Raw genomic sequence first — 17,780 nt, 5'->3', positions numbered from 1 at the left:
TTGTATGGTCAGACACAAATCATTGTCCATGTCTCTTGCTACTGCAGCTGCGTTTTAAGGGCAGTTACTGAAATTAGATTGGCAGACAATATTATAAACAGAGACAACAGTTACTCTTTAAGCAATATTTGGAACCTTGTTTTAGCTCACATTAGAAAACAATGATCTTCGACTCAACCAGTGGAGTTTATTGATAGTGGTATCTGACAGTCATTTTCGGGCTTTGACCACCTGGGCACTGTATGTTCACTTGTGCTACGGTGCAGCAGCAATGATTTGTTGAATTCCACAGCATATGAAAGGGTCATATTCACAACATCAATCAGTTCTGGTGAGATTAACATACAACATTCCACCCAAATATGGCGGCAATGTGCACCACAGAAATATTGTGTTTAGATGGTTGCTTGATCTGGCTGCAGACCCAAGAAAAATATCATCAGCTTTTTACTTGTCATTAACACAGAGAATCCCATGACTGTTTTCACAGTTGGCTCTGCCTTTGATGGAGTAGGAGATGCCAGTGGCAGAGCTGGAGCAGGTGGTAGTGGGAGGATGTATGGGGCAAGTCTTGCATATAGGTCTATTGCAGAGATGTGAGCCATGGAGGCAAGGGGTTGGCAGAAAGGGTGGAGTGGAGATGGGCAAGGGTATTGAGGGTATTGCATAGGCTGGGTGGGTGGCAGAATACCACTGTTGGAGGTGTGGGGAGGATATGAGGAAGATACTTCTCCTTTCAGGGCAGGATGAGAGATAGCTGAGACCCTGGGGAGAATATCATACACTTGCTCTAGTCCTGGGTGGATTGTAGAAGAGTGATCCTTTGTGTCCGGACTATGTGAGGGATATTAGGATTACTGATGAGACAAGGTGTGGGAGATTTGGCTTTGGATAAGGTTGGGAGGTAATTTTGATCTGTGAAGGCCTAAATGGGATCGTTAACATATTTGAATTGGGACTTCTCATCACTACAGATGTGATGACCACAAGTGGCTAGAATGTATGGAAGGGACTTCTGTGTGTGGAATAGGTGGCAGCTGTCGAGGTGGAGGTATTGTTAGTTGGTAGGTTTGATGTGGATGGAGGTATTGATGTAGCAATCCTTGAGGTGGAAGTCAACATGAAGGAGGGTCACTTGTTGCTTTGAGGAGGACCAGGTGAAATGGTTTTTTTTTTTTTTTTTTTTGGGGGGGGGGGGGGGGGAGCAGGTGTTGTGCTTCTGGAGGAATGTGAGTATCGTGTCCTCATTGTCAATCCAGATCATGGAGATGCCACCAATGAATCTAAACCAGGTGAGGGGTTTGGGTTCCATGTGGTTATCAAGATCTCCTCTAGATTGCCTTTGAGTAGGTTAGCATAGGATAATGCGATGCAGGTGCTCATTCCTGTACCAAAAATTTATGTTTAGATGACACCTTCATAGGAGAAGAATTAAGGGTGAGGACGTAGTTGGTCACGGTGACAAGGATGGAGATTGTAGTTTTGGAATCCATTAGGCATTGGGAAAGATAGTGTTCAATAGTGGCAAGGCCACAAGCACTGGGGATGTTAGTGTTGTGGGAGGTGGCAGCAACAGTGATGAGCTGGGTGCCAGATGATACAGGAACCAGAACTGTGGAGAGTTGGTGGAGGAAATGGTTGTCTTTTACATAGAAGGGCAGGTTACAGTTAAGGGCTGAAGGTGTTGGTAAACAAGGACAGAGATTGTCTCTGTGGTGACACAGTAACCAGCTACAATGGGGTGTTCTGGGTGCTTCGGCTTATGAACTTCAGGAAGCACATAAAAAGTAGAAGTGCAGGGAATGGTGGCAGCGAGGAGAGAGTCAGACTCAGGGGAGAGGTTCTGAGATGGACTTAAGGGTTTGAGCACGAACTGGAGATCCTGTTGAATATTTAGAATGGGGTAACTGTGGCAGGACTTGTCGGTATCTGACAGCTGGCAGAGTCCTCCTGACTGGTAATCCCCGCTGTTCATTTATCACTATGATGGAGTATTTGTCAGCAGGTGGAGTTACAAGGCCAGGATCAGCATTTATGTGGTGGATTGTGGTTCTTTTTGTGGATGTGCAATTGATTTCCATATTGAGAGTTCTGTGAAACAGTGGTGAGGCAAGTTTAAAGGCTGCGAAATTCTGGAAAGTTAACAGGGGATGATTTGGAGACAGTGGATCATGGAGGGTTAGAGGAGTGAACTGAGTCAGGCAAGTTTCAATATTGGTTTTGGATTGAGTTTGATTTGTAGGACTGGTGGTGAAAAAGTTCTCTCACTGTAGGAACTGAGAGGACTGAATTTGGGAGTGGGGCAAAAGATTAGGTATTTGGAAAGAAATGATATTTCTGTGAGACTGAGGCTTCTGAAAGAGAGATTCATTACTATATTGTGGACCTGTTTATGCTCTGGGTTCTGCATGGTGGCGGGAGGGAGTTTCTGAGGATATGGTAAATGTAGTATGTCTGAAAGGCAGGGTTTGGCAGCTATAAGAGAATGTGGGAGGGGTATGATGGAGGCTCCTTTGATGGTGGTAGATAGTGGTAGGATTTCAACTACCTCTCATCCTGCCCTGGAATGATAAATATACTCCCCACCCCAACCACAGTGGTAGTCCAATGCCCACCAAACCTACACAATATCCTTGTCCATGCGTACTCCACCTGTACTCCCAACCCTTCACCTAATGGCTCAGAGCTGTCCCATACATCCTCCCACTACCACCTACTCCAGTTCTGTCACTGACTTCTTTTACTCCAACAAAGAGATGGCCACCTTTGAGAGCAGCAATGTGATCTACAAATATAGTTGTAAACACGGTGCTATATTCTACATGGGAATGAGAACTAACAAGTTGTCTGTCCACATGAATGGCCACTACAAAACTGTGACCAACAGACAGGTGGACCACCCAGTTGCTGAACATGCTACTCAGCATGATGTGCTTCACTTTAATGACTGCTTCACAGCCAACACCATCTGAATTCTTCGAACCAACACCAGCCTTTTGAACTGTACAGGGGGGAATGCTCCCTACAACATATCCTTTGTTTTTGTAACCCCCTTTGTCTCAACCAATGCTAATCCCTGTCCTCCAAGTGCCTATTCCCCTTCCCTGCTCCCACTCCAGTACCACACACACCTTCCATCCTCCTAAGACTCCTACACAGTCCACTCCGCTTCCACCCTCCCCCCTCCCTAAACGTGACCAGCACCAACTCTTGATGATGCACTTAGAAGTTCTATTGTGACCCCATCACATTCCTGCAGGCTCCCACAGCCAGCACTAGCATCTTCCCTCAGCCACAACCTGCTATTCCTCTCCATACCATACCATGCTTCTTTCTACCCACCCCCCACATTCCCCCTCAATACCAGCCCAGTTAGAACACTACTAATGCCACATACAATCGCAGTTGTGCCTCAGTGCCTCGAGATGGTGGATGCGTGTGTGCGTATGTGTGCGTGTGTGTGTGTGTGTGTGTGTGTGTGTGTGTTGTGTGAATGTTTGTGTGTTTTCTACTTCTGAAGAAGGATTTTGTCTGAAAGCTGAAATATTTCTAAGATTCCAGAATGAGATTTTCACTCTGCAGCGGAGTGTGCGCAGATGAAAACTGTGTGCCAGACCGAGACTCGAACTCAGGACCTTTGCCTTTGATGGGCGAAAGGTCCCGAGTTCAAGTCTCGGTCCAGCACACAGTTTTAATCTGCCATGAAGTTTCATTTCTAAGATTGTTTCTCATTTTGTCAATCTGTATCTCACGTCTTCCCCTATGTTGTGTGACCAGCAATTTATCCTTTCCATATTGTTAAAATCGATATTAGTGTCAATGGGGCTGAGAAACATCTAAAATTGTTAAAAGTGAACAAATCTCTAGGGCCCGATGGAATCCCTATGAGGTTCTATACCAAATATGTGGCTGAGTTAGCCCCTCTTTTAACCATAATATACTGAAGATCCCACAAACAAAAGCTATGGCTAGTGGTTGGAAAAAAGAACAAGTTGTGACACTATAGTACAGACATGCTACTTAACATTTTCTGCCAATAGCATTTATTGTAAATATGATGTACTTGTTTTATTGTTTAAACCTTTAGGCACTATGTTTAATTGGAAATTTAATATGTATTTAATTTGCATAAATTTTTATGTATTATAATGAACTATTTAGGTATAAGGAGACGACTCACCGAAAGCCAGAAGCGCTGCATCGTCGACAGACACACAAACAAAAGGTACAGAGCCTTGCTAGCTTTTGGAATGGAATTTATTTCTGAAGCTGTAGGAGAAACATACACACAAACACACACTGACTCACATGCACACGCCTGTCTCCCTACTTCGTGCTCATTTGACTGCCAGCTCTTGCCTGGCCCACAGTGAGTCTACTGGGGTGAGGTGGGGGTGCAGGGTGGGGTGTGGTGAGGGATCGACAGAGATGGGAGGCAAGGAGGGGTTTGCCTCCCGCCCCTCTCCATCCCTCGTCCCACCCCACCCAGCACCCCCATCTCACCGCAGCACACTCACTGTGGGCCAGGCAAGAGCTGGCAGTCGAATGACATGAATGGAATGACAAAATGCCCTAATAACTGGTACAAGGATGTAACCTATGCCATGCACTTCACAGTGGTTTTCAAAGTATACATATAGACATTTCTAACTACACCAACATTTTCTTTTTTACAAAAATGTATTAAAAAATCACAAAATTTACCTTGCTACATGGTCCACAAGCTGTGTTTGCAGAAGAAGATTTTTCCCAGGGAGCAAGAAATCACATATGTTATTTTGTGAACTTCTAACTGCAACACCATTACCCACACACAATGAGCACAGCACATCAAGAACTTTTGGATCTCGACCATGTTTCTCTAGTAAAGATATGATAACTTTAATGTGTTCATCCTGAAACAATGATGAACATATGAAATTGTTTTCTTGTTGCACTGAACAGTGGTGATACATTAATCTGTCACACATATTGAGTAACAAGTATTTTTCAAAGTGTTTCTATGCAGTACAATTACAAAATTTGTATGTTAACAGATTTTTCCCACTTATTACTCAAAAATCACACTTTACCACAAGGTACACTAATTTCTAAATTCGAATAATATGGCATCAAGGACAATGAACAAGCTTTAAACAGATTGTCACAGTAAATAATTGTAGACCAAGGAACCTATATGTCACTACAGTAGTGCCACAAGGTTCTGTCGTGGGTTCTTTTCTTTTTAAAATATATGTGAATGAGCTACCTACTTCTTTGCCCTACAAGTCAGTAATATATGCTGATGATACAACCCTCTGTAATGACACAAGTGATAATCAAACCACTGACAAGGTTTGATAAAACTTCACAGTGGCTGCGCAAAAATAAACTAATATTAAGTACACACAAAACTAAAATAATATATAGCTGACAAACCCTGTCTCACAGACCTACTACACTTACCCCACCCTCCAAAACTCCCTCTCACCACCGCATAGAACCCAGAACCTAAACAGACCCACAATACAGTCATGAACCTTTCCTCCAGAAGACTTAGTCCCACAGAAATATCAGTCCATTCCAGAAATATCAGTCCATTCCAAAGGCCTCACCATTTGCCCTACTCTCAAATTCTATCATGCAGGACTTGTTAAGACCTTCTCCTTGTCCCAGTCCCTACAGTGGTAACACTTTTTCGCCACGAACCCTACCAATCAAGCTCAACAAAATACCAATATTGAACCTTGCCTAACTCAGTTCACTCCTCCATCCAACCGTGATCCACCCCCACTGCCCTCCAAATGAACCCCTGTCGACTTTCCAGAATTTATTAACCTCGAACCTTGCCTTACCATCATTCCCCAAATGCCTCAACATGCAAACTAACCTTACATCCGCAGAAAGAACTGCAGTCCACCATCTAAAAACTGATCCCGACCTGCAGACAAAGGCTCCATCACCGATGTTTTGAACCGCATGGATTACCTGGCAGAAGGACTCCATCAACTGTCAGATACTTCCACCTACAAACCTTGCCACAGAGACCCCATTCCAGTAATCCAGCAGGATCTACAGTCACTACTCAAATCCTTAGGCCCATCCCAGAACCTCTCCCCAGAGTACATCGCTCTACTTACCCCTACCACTCCCCGCACCCCCACCTTCTACATGCTTCCTAAAGTAATAAACCCAACCACCCAGGATGACCCATTGTGGCCGGTTACTGTGCCCCAACTGAGAGAATCTCTGCTCTCATAGACCAACACCTTCAATCTATTACCCAGAACCTATCCTCCTATATAAAAGATGTCAACCATTTCCTCCACTGATTCTCCACAGTTCCTGTCCCTTTACTGCACGGTGGCCTGCTCATCACTGTTGATGCCACCTTCCTGTACACTAACATTTCTAATGCCCATGGCCTTACTGCTATTGAACACTACCTTTCCAGACACCCTATGGATTCCAAATCAACAACCTCCTTCCTAGTCGCAATGACCAACTATATCCTCACCCACAATTACTTCTTCTTTGAAGGCATTACCTACAAACAAATCTGGGGTATGGCTATGGGCACCCACATGGCACCATCCTATGCCAACCTATTCGTGGGCCACCTAGAGGAATCCTTCCTAAAAACCCAGAATCCTAAACCCCACACCTGGTTCAGATTCATTGATGACATCTTTGCTATCTGAATTGAAGGTGAGGACACCCCGTCCACATTCCTCCAGAACCTCAACAACTTCTCCCCCATTTGCTTCACCTGGTCCTACTCAACCCAACAAGCCACCTTCCTAGATGTTGACCTCCACCTCAGAGATGGCTACATCAGTACCTCCGTCCATATCAAACCTACTAACCCCCAGCAATACCTCCATTTCAATAGCTCCCACCAATTCCATACCAAGAAGTCCCTTCCATACAGCCGAGCCACCCGTGGTCATCGCATCTGCAGTGACGAGCAGCCACTCTCATGACAAGCAGCCCCTCTCAGAATATACCGAGGGTCTCACTGAAGCCTTCACTGACTGTAATTATCCTCCCAACCTTGTACAGAAACAAATCTCCTGTGCCTTATCTTTCCAGGCTCCCACCACCTACCAAAGTCCTACAGTCCGGCCACAGAGGAGCATTCCCCTCGTAACTCAGTACCACCTGGGACTGGAGCAACTGAATTACATTCTCTGCCAGGGTTTCGATTACCTCTCGTCGTGCCCTGAAATGAGAAATGTCCTGCCCACTATCCTTCCCACCCCTCCTACAGTGGTATTCCACTGCCCACCAAACCTTCACAATATACTCGTCCATCCTTACATAAATCCCTGCTCCCAATCCCTTACCTCATGGCTCATACCCCTGTAATAGACCTAGATGCAAGACCTGTCCCATACATCCTCCTACCACCACCTACTCCAGTTCAGTCATTAACATCACCTATCCCATCAAAGGCAGGGCTACCTGTGAAACCAGTCATGTGATTTACAAGCTAAGCTGCAACCACTGTGCTGCATTCTATGTAGGCATGACAACCAACAAGCTGTCTGTCCACATGAATGGCCACCGACAAACTGTGGCCAAAAAATAAGTGGACCACCCTGTTGCTGAACACGCTGCCAAACATAATATCCCTCATCTCAATGACTGCTTCACAGCCTGTGCCATATGGATCCTTCCCACCAACACCAGCTTTTCTGAATAGCACAGGTGGGAACTTTCCCTGCAATACATCCTACATGCCTGTAACCCTCCTGGTCTCAACCCTCGTTAGTTGCTGTCTTCACCCATCCAGCCCCATCCCTGTTCCCATTCCAGCACTACACAGCTGTCATTTCACCGCAACATCTTCAATATTAGCGTGTTGTTAAATTTATATATCATGTCATGTCACTGTTTACCTTATCTGAGCATCAGTATTTTATATCCCAACTGAAATACAAAAATGATAATTGAGCTAAAACATGTGAGGCTAAAGTGTTTCCCAAAGGACATTTTGATAGAAAAATCAGGCGATATCTGGTGTACTGAGGTGTTATCTTGTAGTTGACCCCATATGCAGAGTGGACAATGCAATAGCATCTCAGTACATCTGCTCATTTGACGATAATATCATGGTTTTATGTCAAAATATATAGCACTTTGACACACATCTGCTCTGACACACATGAATTTCCCTTTGGGTTAAAATATCTCCAACATCATGTATTAGTGCAGCAATAGAGGTGAAAATTATATAGATTAATTTCCCCAAAACACAGAAAAGAGTTCTGAACTTACCCTCATCATATTCAATGCTTCTGGTGAATCAATGAGAACGCAATGGAGCACATCCAGCATTCCTGTACCCTCACTAGATGCCTGTGAACCCAGTCTGCTGAATAACCAATTCAGTCTATTTGAGTTGGCAAACTGAGCACAGTTTGTGTGGTTTCCTTTTATTATGGCAGCTGAAAACACAAAATGTGAATAAGTAACAGACATTCATTCTAGCAAGTGAAAATGACAAACCATTCTATGAGCATTTGTTCAGGGGAAAGAGTCAAAACAGAGGAAGCAAAAATAATCACATTCAAATTTGAGAACAATATAACTTTCTGGGCTATGTTGTTCACAGGCTCAAATATGTTTATGAAGTGAGTGAGTAAGGTATGGGAGCATGCTTGATATTTGCCACAATTTTTCGCAAAGGAAAATAAAAGTAAGAAATGACAGAACAACAACTTATGAGATCTTTAATTTTCAGTTTTGATGTCTTAAAACAAATTTTTCCTGTGCTGATACAGAAAAGGAGAGCTAGAATAAGTGACTAATGTAAGATACACATTCTAAAACACTGAAAAAAGACTAGGGGTTGATAATACATGACTACATTCATAGTTACTTTCTGTTAAAAGTCTTAAATGAAAATTAACAATATATGAGATATATGAGGGGTAAATACTATTCATTAGAATCTACAGGTTTTGGAACTTCTGAACAGTTCCTCTATAAGAAGAAATGAAGAGATAACAAACAGTGAAAAGAAACAGTATGGTGTGCAGAAGGCAGCAGGAGGAAAGGGTTACTCACAAAATTGAATCACATAACAATCTGATTTGTTTTGGAAAGGATGGTTGCTACTCACCACATAGCATATATGCTGAGTTGCAGATAGGCTAGGCACAACAAAAAGACAGTCAGACAGTGTGCTTGCAGCCAACAAGGCCTTCACTGGACATTATATACACGCACACGCACTCATGCAAACTCAACTCACAACACACAGGCCTCAGTCTCTGGCTGTTGAGGCCACACTGCAGTGTACATTCAATCACACTTAGGCTGTGGAAATTCAGGGGCTAAATTGCAAGTTTCATTTCATTACTGCTAAATCTCAGGAATTTTACCCAGATACTATGGTTAGAGACATTATCATACAGGCAGCTTCAGATCAGGAAGTTCAATGAAGGGTGCTGCAATTCGAGGATCCCTCTATAAAAGAAGTACTCAATATTGCACAAACTTTTGAAGTTTCTAGTGCTGCTGGCTATCAATTACATTCTTAGGCCAATATAGCTGCAGTCAACTCAGACAACAACAGGCATAGAGAAACAGATGCCGTGGCTGTGCAGAATGCTTGGCTGCCACATCTCACACAAACACAACCACAGCAGAAAATTTTCCATATGCCCCTGTCCTCCTGCCCAGCCCGTTTTGTTCAAAACAACCAGCCAGCTTGTCTACAATGTTGGACATCATGCCATACATGTCATAAGAAAGGTCACATTGCAACTACGTGCAACACTCGGTCTGCTTCCATTGTGCCCCTCATGTTCAACCTGTGGACATTAACATTCTTAGTCAAGTGTGTGAAGCTATTACAGCTGTTTATAACAAACATTTCATTGGCATGCATATTGATACAAATCCTTTAAACCTTCAGGTGGATATGGGCACAGTGGCCACGGTACTGAATTATAATACTTATCTATGCCTTGGTTCCCCTCTTCTGTCAGCTACTTCATGCCATCTTGTCAGTTACAACAGACAGCAGATTCCTCTACTTGGGCAATAAACTGCATAAACAACGTACCAGGTGCTGGTTCGGCCAGTAATATTTTTGGAAGTGGACAATGCCTTCACAGAACACTTATATGATTTTGATGCTTTCCAGGCTTTTGAATTTACAGTCTCAGATTCCATGCATTTAGTATCATATCTTGTACCCTACTAAGAAATGGATGATTTGTGCAAAGAATATTTAGAATATTTACCCCTGTTTTCGCCCAGCACCGGCAAGGTTACTGACTACATAGCACACACTGGTCACAAATCTTTCGCACAACCCTGTTTTTTTTCCTGCCACACCCATACCACTTGCACTTCATGCTGAAGTGAAGGAAGAACTAGACAGGCATAACAGAACTCATTTTATCTAATCAATGGGCTACAGCACTGGTTGTTAAGAAGAAGCTGATGGGCAAACTCCATCTATGTGTCGACTTCAAGGTGACAGCTAATTCAATTTGCAGCTGATACGTACTCCAATCCCAGCCCAGATGAATTTACGATGAAGCTGGCAGGCAGAGAATATTTTTCAAAACTCAATTTGTTGGAAGCATATTTACAGCTGCCACTTGGTGAAAAATCATGTCATCCTCTTGTTGTGAGTACATCACACAGCCTCTACAGGTGCAACCACTTCGTTTTTGGCATTGTAAGTGAGGCTGCCATTTTTCAATGTTACTTGGAGCAGCTTACATAATGCATTCCTTGTTAGATCAATTACCTTGATGACATTTTTGTTACTGATCCCACAATCAAGGACCGTCTTTTCAACCATCACCTGTTGTTTTAGACTTTGTACGACAAGGGTTTTAAGTGCAATTTGGAAAAGTCGCATTTCTTCCAACCCTCTATAGAATACTTGGGACATGTCATCCCTTGCCTGGAGATTCAGTCGATTGACAGCACCTATTACTGTTTTTCCGCACCCTTCAAATGTGAAAGAGCTCAAAGCATTTTTAGGTAAAGCTGCACATTTCCACAAGTTCCTTTTATAGGCAGCTTTGGTTTCCTAGCCTCTCAATCAAATGCTTAAGAAAGGTGCAGCATTTGAGTGGACTCCCGCCTGTGAACACGCATTCAAAACAATGAAAGATGGTTTGTGTTACACACTGTTCTTGCCCACCGATCAGCCGTGGCTCCAGACTTGGTAGTAATGGATGCATCACAATATGGTGTCAGAACCCGTGTTATCTCAACATCATGCGCATGGTTTGGAACACCCCATCATTTTTGCATCGAAGACACTCAGTGATATGCAGAAGAATTACTCTCAAATAGAGAAGGAAACTCTCACTGTTTTATGCTATGAATAAGTTACACGTGTTTTTATAATGTGTAAAGTTTCATCTGGTGAGCATTACAAATCATTAGTGTTTCTTTATAGTTGCACGGGCCACTTGTACACAAGGTAGCCTATAGACAGCAATGGGGCTCTGTTCCTTAGTAGGTACAATTATGAGATTCATTTCCACGCTATGGCTCAACAGTCAAACGTGATGCCCTTTTGCGTTTTCTGATATAACTTGACACTAGTTTTGATCAGGATGAAGTGTTCATTTTTACCTGGACATGGAAGCTTACAAATCAGTGGACAAATTTCCCACTACCAGTTCTCGCATCACTCAAGCCGTCACTGCTGACCCTCTTCTGCATAAAGTGTGACAAAATGTTCAGCGAGGAAGGCCTGAGCAATCTCTGGCTTGTGCATTACATCTCGTCCACAATTATTTTTTGTTATGACACAGACTCACACTCTTCTGCATCAGGATCACTGGAGCATCTCATGAAAGAAGATGCTGACAAGCTGCCATGTCTATTGGGCCAGAATTGATCATGAGGTTGAACATAAGACAAGGGCGTTTTTGGATTCTGGAAGTGCTGTGTTAGCAGTAGCAGAGTCCTTTATGCATAGGCTAAATGATAAGACTTCTGTAATTTTTCTGTTGATGGGGATAAAAGTAAAAATGGGAATAGGTGGAATGAGCAAATCTGTGAAACAGAAAGTGTTACTAGAATTCAAGAGATATGATCGCGAATTTAAAATAGCCTGTTTAATTATTACAGGACTAGTTAAGGATGTAGCTTTAGACACAGAGTTCTGACATGCTATCACACCAACCTAAAATGTAAAAACAGACAATTAGAGATTGATAATGGTGGAAATCAGAAACATGTAAGATTTATAGATTTCTGTGGGATGAGGGATGTGTACCACACACAAAAATGATACAGGAGGATGATGAGGAGGTACATGTGCACAAGAGATGGAAAGAGGACAAGCCTGTAAAAAGGGATGTTTAGTGTATAAAGACTTAAAAATTTATTTTATTCTTTGATGTATTTACTCTGTGTAATTGTACGAATCAAAAGTACTTAAATCAGGAAGAGGCAGTGAGAAATACTGCACAGGGGTTGCAAGAAATGTATATAGTGATGCTTTAATGAATAATGTGATTTTTCTACACTATTAGTAATTTATTTAGGGGAAAATTTACAGAACTGTCATTTATTTGAACATATGAACAGGGTGCATTTTGTGCAGGGGGGGGGGGGGGGGGAGGGGGTTAGATAAATAAATTGTATGAAGTAATGATTTAAGTTAAACAGATTGGCTGGCTTATTCTGCCTTATTCATCAATGATCCTAATAGCAATCTTGTCTATAAGAAAGTATTATGACAGTATAAACTAATTAGCAGAAATGTATGCAATTTCTGAGATACACAATGTGACACCAATTGAGATATATGATTGGGGGTGCACCTGTGTCATTGATGAGTTTTATTTTTGGTGGGTTGTACTGCTATGGGAACTTAATTCTGAACATTCAGTCGATTGAAACGTATTAAATGTGATCATGTAAGAAGAGTTTAGTTCCCTAATACATCTGCATAATGTTGGTATGTGTCTCTCTGTGGGGGTACAAACCAGCTTGAGGAAAGAATGATGATAATGATGATGTTTGGTTTTGTGGGGACGCTCAACTGCGTGGTCATCAGCGCCCATACAAAGTCCCAATTTTTACACAGTCCAATATAGCCACTGTCATGAATGATGAAATGATGAGGCCAACACAAACACCCAGTCCCCGGGCAGAGAAAATCCCCAACCCAGCCAGGAATCGAACCTGGGTCCCCGTGATCCACTGAGGGAAGAAAACAGCACAACGTATCTGCCAGTGAAGTGAATCAATGGGATGCAGTGTTTTATTTAAGACACTCTGTATTTTGGTTATGTGGTTTCACCATGTGAAGTATTAATTGTATGACTCTGAGGAATTCTGTGTATGTTGAATTATTATTGTAAAGTTACATCTTTGCCATATTTTGAAAGTGCAGCGAGTTCCGGAAATGGGTTGTGTGAGTAGAGTGGAGTTGCATATGCAACATGGTGCATGTGTGACCGCTTGCTTGTGATTCTACATATGTATTTAGCATTATAAAAGGTGTACAACTTTGCTTCCGCCGTTTGCCGATAGGTGGCGACAACGGTAAGTAGCAGTAGAAAGAAACTGATCATAGACGTCAGGCAGTTAGCTTGGACCTCGGTCAACATAACCTCATTCAAACATTAGTTGATTTGTGTCTGTATCATAAAGTTGTTCTTGATTGAAAATGTCAGTTTACGAGCTTAATTCTCGTCATTTGTGGGAGGTGTTACTGTTTTGTTTCAATATGAAGAAAACAGCGGCTGAGTCTCATCGAATGCTCTCAAGTACATATGGTAAGGATGCTATTGGTGAAAGAATGTGTCATGAGTGGTTTCAACACTTCAAGAACGGTGATTTTAATGTCGTAGACTGGCATAGTGGTAGAAGAGAGAATGTTTTCGAAGATGCAGAATTGGAGACACTGCTGAGTGAAGACTCGTGTCAATCTAAAGAAGAATTGGCACGAGTAGTGGGAGGACACAGCAAGCCATTTCAAAACGTCTCAAGGCTATGGGCATGATTCATAAAGAGGAAACTTGGGTCCCGTATGAGCTGAAACCACGAGACGTTGAATGGCATTTGTGTGTTTGTGAACAGTTGCTTCAGAGGCAAAAACGGAAGGGATTTCTGCATTGCATTGTGAACGGGGATGAAAAATGAGTTCATTATGATAACCCTAAATGCAAAAATCATGGGGATATCCCGGCCATGCTTCCATGTTGACAGCCAAACCAAATATTCATAGCTCCAAGATCATGCTCTGCATTTGGTGGGACAAGCTCGGCGTCGTGTGCTATGAGGTTTTAAAACCAAGGGAAACAATCACAGGTGCTTGTTATCAAACACAATTAATGCGTTTAAGCAGAGCATTAAAAGAAAAATGGCTGAAATACAGCGAGAGGCACGATAAAGTGATTTTGCAGCATGACAATGCTCGACACGACGCTGCAAAGCAGGTCAAAATGTACTTGGAAATGTTAAAATGGGAAGTCCTACCCCACCTGCAGTATTCTCCAGACATTGCTCTCTCCAACTATCACCTCTTTAGATGAATGGCACATGGCCTGGCTGACCAACACTTCCGATCTCATGAAGAAGTCACAAATTGGATCGATTCGTGGATCGCTTAAAAAGATGTGGGATTCGTACACTGCCCAAAAGATGGGAGAAAGTAGGGGCCAGTGATGGTAAACACTTTGAATGATACATGTGTAACCAATTTGTTTCATTAAAGCCTCAAATGTTGGGGGAGAAACGGTGGAAGCAAAGTTGTACACCTTGTACATAAAAAAAGGAAAGGCCACCACTCACCTGTAGATGACTGGTGTGTGGTGCACAGAAACTTATGGCAGTAATCAGTATTTACACTAGCTTTTGAGCTCTTGCTCTTTCTGCAGAAGAAGTACACACATTCACACATACAACCACACAGACACCCATACACACACACCTGTGGAGGGGTGTAAAATCAGTTTTCATTTAAATAATCAGAGAAACATCTGAAACTTCCTGGCAGATTAAATCTGTGTGCTGGACTGAGACTCGAACTCGGGACCTTTGCCTTTCGCTGCAGAATGAAAATCTCATTCTGGAGAGAAACATCTGTCAAAAAGCCTCTCAGAAGTTTATCCAAATTTTATTTGTAATGTTTTATTGTACAGATGCAAGTAGTGATAAGTATTAGAATTTAAACTGCTTAGTATTAAGATTTAAATGATTAATGGAAAATCTCATATAAAGATGTGAAACAAATACTAACAAAGAGATAGAGGGGCTGGCCAGTACTTACCTCAGCTCAGTACAGCCGATAGATACACATAAAACAGAACTGAAAATTTAAGTTCCTAGCTTTCGGAACAAATGTTCCTTCATCGGGGAGGAGATAGGGGAAAGAAAGGGAAGAAGGGAAAGGAGATTCAGTTATTCACAACCCAGGTTATGAAGCAACAGGGAAAGGAAAATAGGGAGGGTAGCAAGGATGGAGGCATGGTTGTCGGAGGGAAGCCAAAGATATTCTACTCTTTGTTAGTATTAGTTTTAAGATTTTCAGTTGATATCTTGCAATCCAAATGTAGTCCACATGTTGACTCATATTATCACAGAAATTATACACAAAAGGCCCTGCTAGAAGATATAATAAGGTGTGTGCAGAATAACAGTGCAGAGGTTGGTGCTAATTTGGATTGCACTTACAGGTAAATGAAACACAAATTGGGGTTATGTGAGTTTATAGTTATTTAAACACTTTAGCTGAAATGATTTCTACTTTTCTATCTAATGGCGTTTCTAATACAGCACTTACCCTAAGATGATATTTAGTGAGTCCACATTTATGAAAGCAAAAGTGGCGCTATGTGTTAATTGTTAAAAAGTTTGTGTTTAACTGGGTTTGAAACTGCCTTATTTACTGACATGTTATGCGTACTAATCACAATTTCGCCTGGTAGACAAGGTTGGCAGTGAACATAAAGCAGTCAATTCTGGTTATGGTCATGGTCATTCTACTTTTATCATTTCAACAATTTCTGTCAGTCACCATGTCAGGTTTCAACTCCAAGTGCACTACAGTAGGTATGTGATGACAACTAGACAATAAGAAATGGCTAAATATTAAACAAAATTATTTTTTGTTAGCAGTGAATATAATAGATGAATTAAGAGAAATGAGAATGGATTGGGAGAGATGTAGCAGTGCCAACAAACTCCACAGTCTAATAATACAGGATGTCTGAAGAAATTTCACCCATATGGTTTCATTTCTATTACTTGGATGGACACAAAATAACTTTTAGTTAAGACAATGGTTACAGAGAAATATTCTTACCAAGAAGCTGGTATAGATATCCTGAAATAACTTCCCAGCTTTGGCCAGTATCATCTCCAGACAGGGCAATTAGGAATCCTTGTGATGTGATAACATTAATTTTGTCAATAGCTTCAAGGATGAGGTTTAATATTCCTTCTTCTTGAAACAGGTCCTGTCTGTTTCTCAATGCTCTAAGTCTGTTCTGCTTCTCTTCATGTTCTGGAATTGAACAGAAAAACATACTACATTTAAAGAAACGAAACAAAAATATTTTACTTAATAACACCAAAAGCTAAATCAACAATAATTTTTGACAAAAGAGAAAGATTTGAATTCTTGGAAGACCTTTTCACAAACATAGCCACTATGCATTTCTGCTTTGATTTGAAGTAAATAAAGAGAAAAAATAAACACCTATTAATTTTATTAGAGAGCAGTAGATTGAAACAAGGTTTAAAGATTTCTCTAATTTCTTTGTTAGGTTCTCATTTGAATTTGTCCACTGACTGCTTCTGCACGGGATGCAACTAATAACAACAATGTTCTATGTGGAGTTGTCCTTCCGTTTCTGTTCTCTTTCCTCCATTTATTCTGCACAAGATAGTACAAAACGGGGCATGACTCTGAGCATAGTTATTCTTCACATTCTGCTTTTCCTTTGTAACTTTAGCATGAAACACCAAAGATCACAGTATGATTTTGAGCTGAATTATCATTCAAATGCTGTTATTTTTGCTCTTTGCTACCAGTCACAAGCTCTGTTAACATAACATTCCTCTATATGGCCCATAAATAGGTTGGCATAGGCATAGGCATAGGCATAGGATGGTGCCATGCAGGTGCCCATAGCCGTATCCAGGATTTGCTTGTAGTTAATGCTCTGAGAACCAATAATAATGAGGATAGGTGGCAACTCACCACAGACACGATTGCTGAGCCACAGACAGGCATGTAGAAAAAAACAAAGCTCTGTTAACATAACATTCGTCTAGATGGCCCATAAATAGGTTGGCATAGGATGGTGCCATGCAGGTGCCCATAGCCGTATCCAGGATTTGCTTGTAGTTAATGCTCTGAGAACCAATAATAATGAGGATAGGTGGCAACTCACCACAGAGACGATTGCTGAGCCACAGACAGGCATGTAGAAAAAAACAATCACACTCTCACACTAAATTTTTAGCCATAGCTTTTGTCAGAAAACTAGAGCACACGCACATTCACACAATCACTCACATACAACTAATGCACACATGACCGCTGTCTCCAGTCACTGCATCTACAGTCTCTGAGAGTTAGATCCAAACAAACCAATCCTCATGCCTCCCTGCCTCTTGTCGGCAGCTGCTAGGCTAGCGGCAAGAAATTGTGGCAGCACTGACTGCAAGCTGAAGGGAGTGGTAAGAAGGGGAGAAGCAGTAGGAATGATGGAGTAGGGAAGTGGCGCAAGTACTCAGCTGCACCCAGCCAGCAACGGTGTATGACGCCTCAGTTTGTTTCATCTAACAAGACAAAA

General features: G+C 41.9%; 1 protein-coding gene across 1 annotated transcript in view; it reads right to left on the bottom strand.

The window, feature by feature from the left end:
- The window catches only part of LOC126236010 (ryanodine receptor), a 702,826-nt gene that overhangs the window by 454,287 nt on the left and 230,759 nt on the right, over window positions 1-17,780 (bottom strand). Inside the window, exons 14-16 of the mRNA XM_049945018.1 lie at window positions 16,283-16,483; window positions 8,260-8,429; window positions 4,705-4,895 (exon numbers count right to left, since the gene is read on the bottom strand). Coding sequence (XP_049800975.1) covers window positions 4,705-4,895; window positions 8,260-8,429; window positions 16,283-16,483 — 562 coding nt within the window. The remainder of the gene's footprint in view (window positions 1-4,704; window positions 4,896-8,259; window positions 8,430-16,282; window positions 16,484-17,780) is intronic.

Source organism: Schistocerca nitens, chromosome 2 (genome assembly GCF_023898315.1).
Source record: "Schistocerca nitens isolate TAMUIC-IGC-003100 chromosome 2, iqSchNite1.1, whole genome shotgun sequence".
NCBI classification, from domain to species: Eukaryota; Metazoa; Arthropoda; class Insecta; order Orthoptera; family Acrididae; genus Schistocerca; species Schistocerca nitens.
This window is presented reverse-complemented; position numbering and strand designations above follow the sequence as displayed.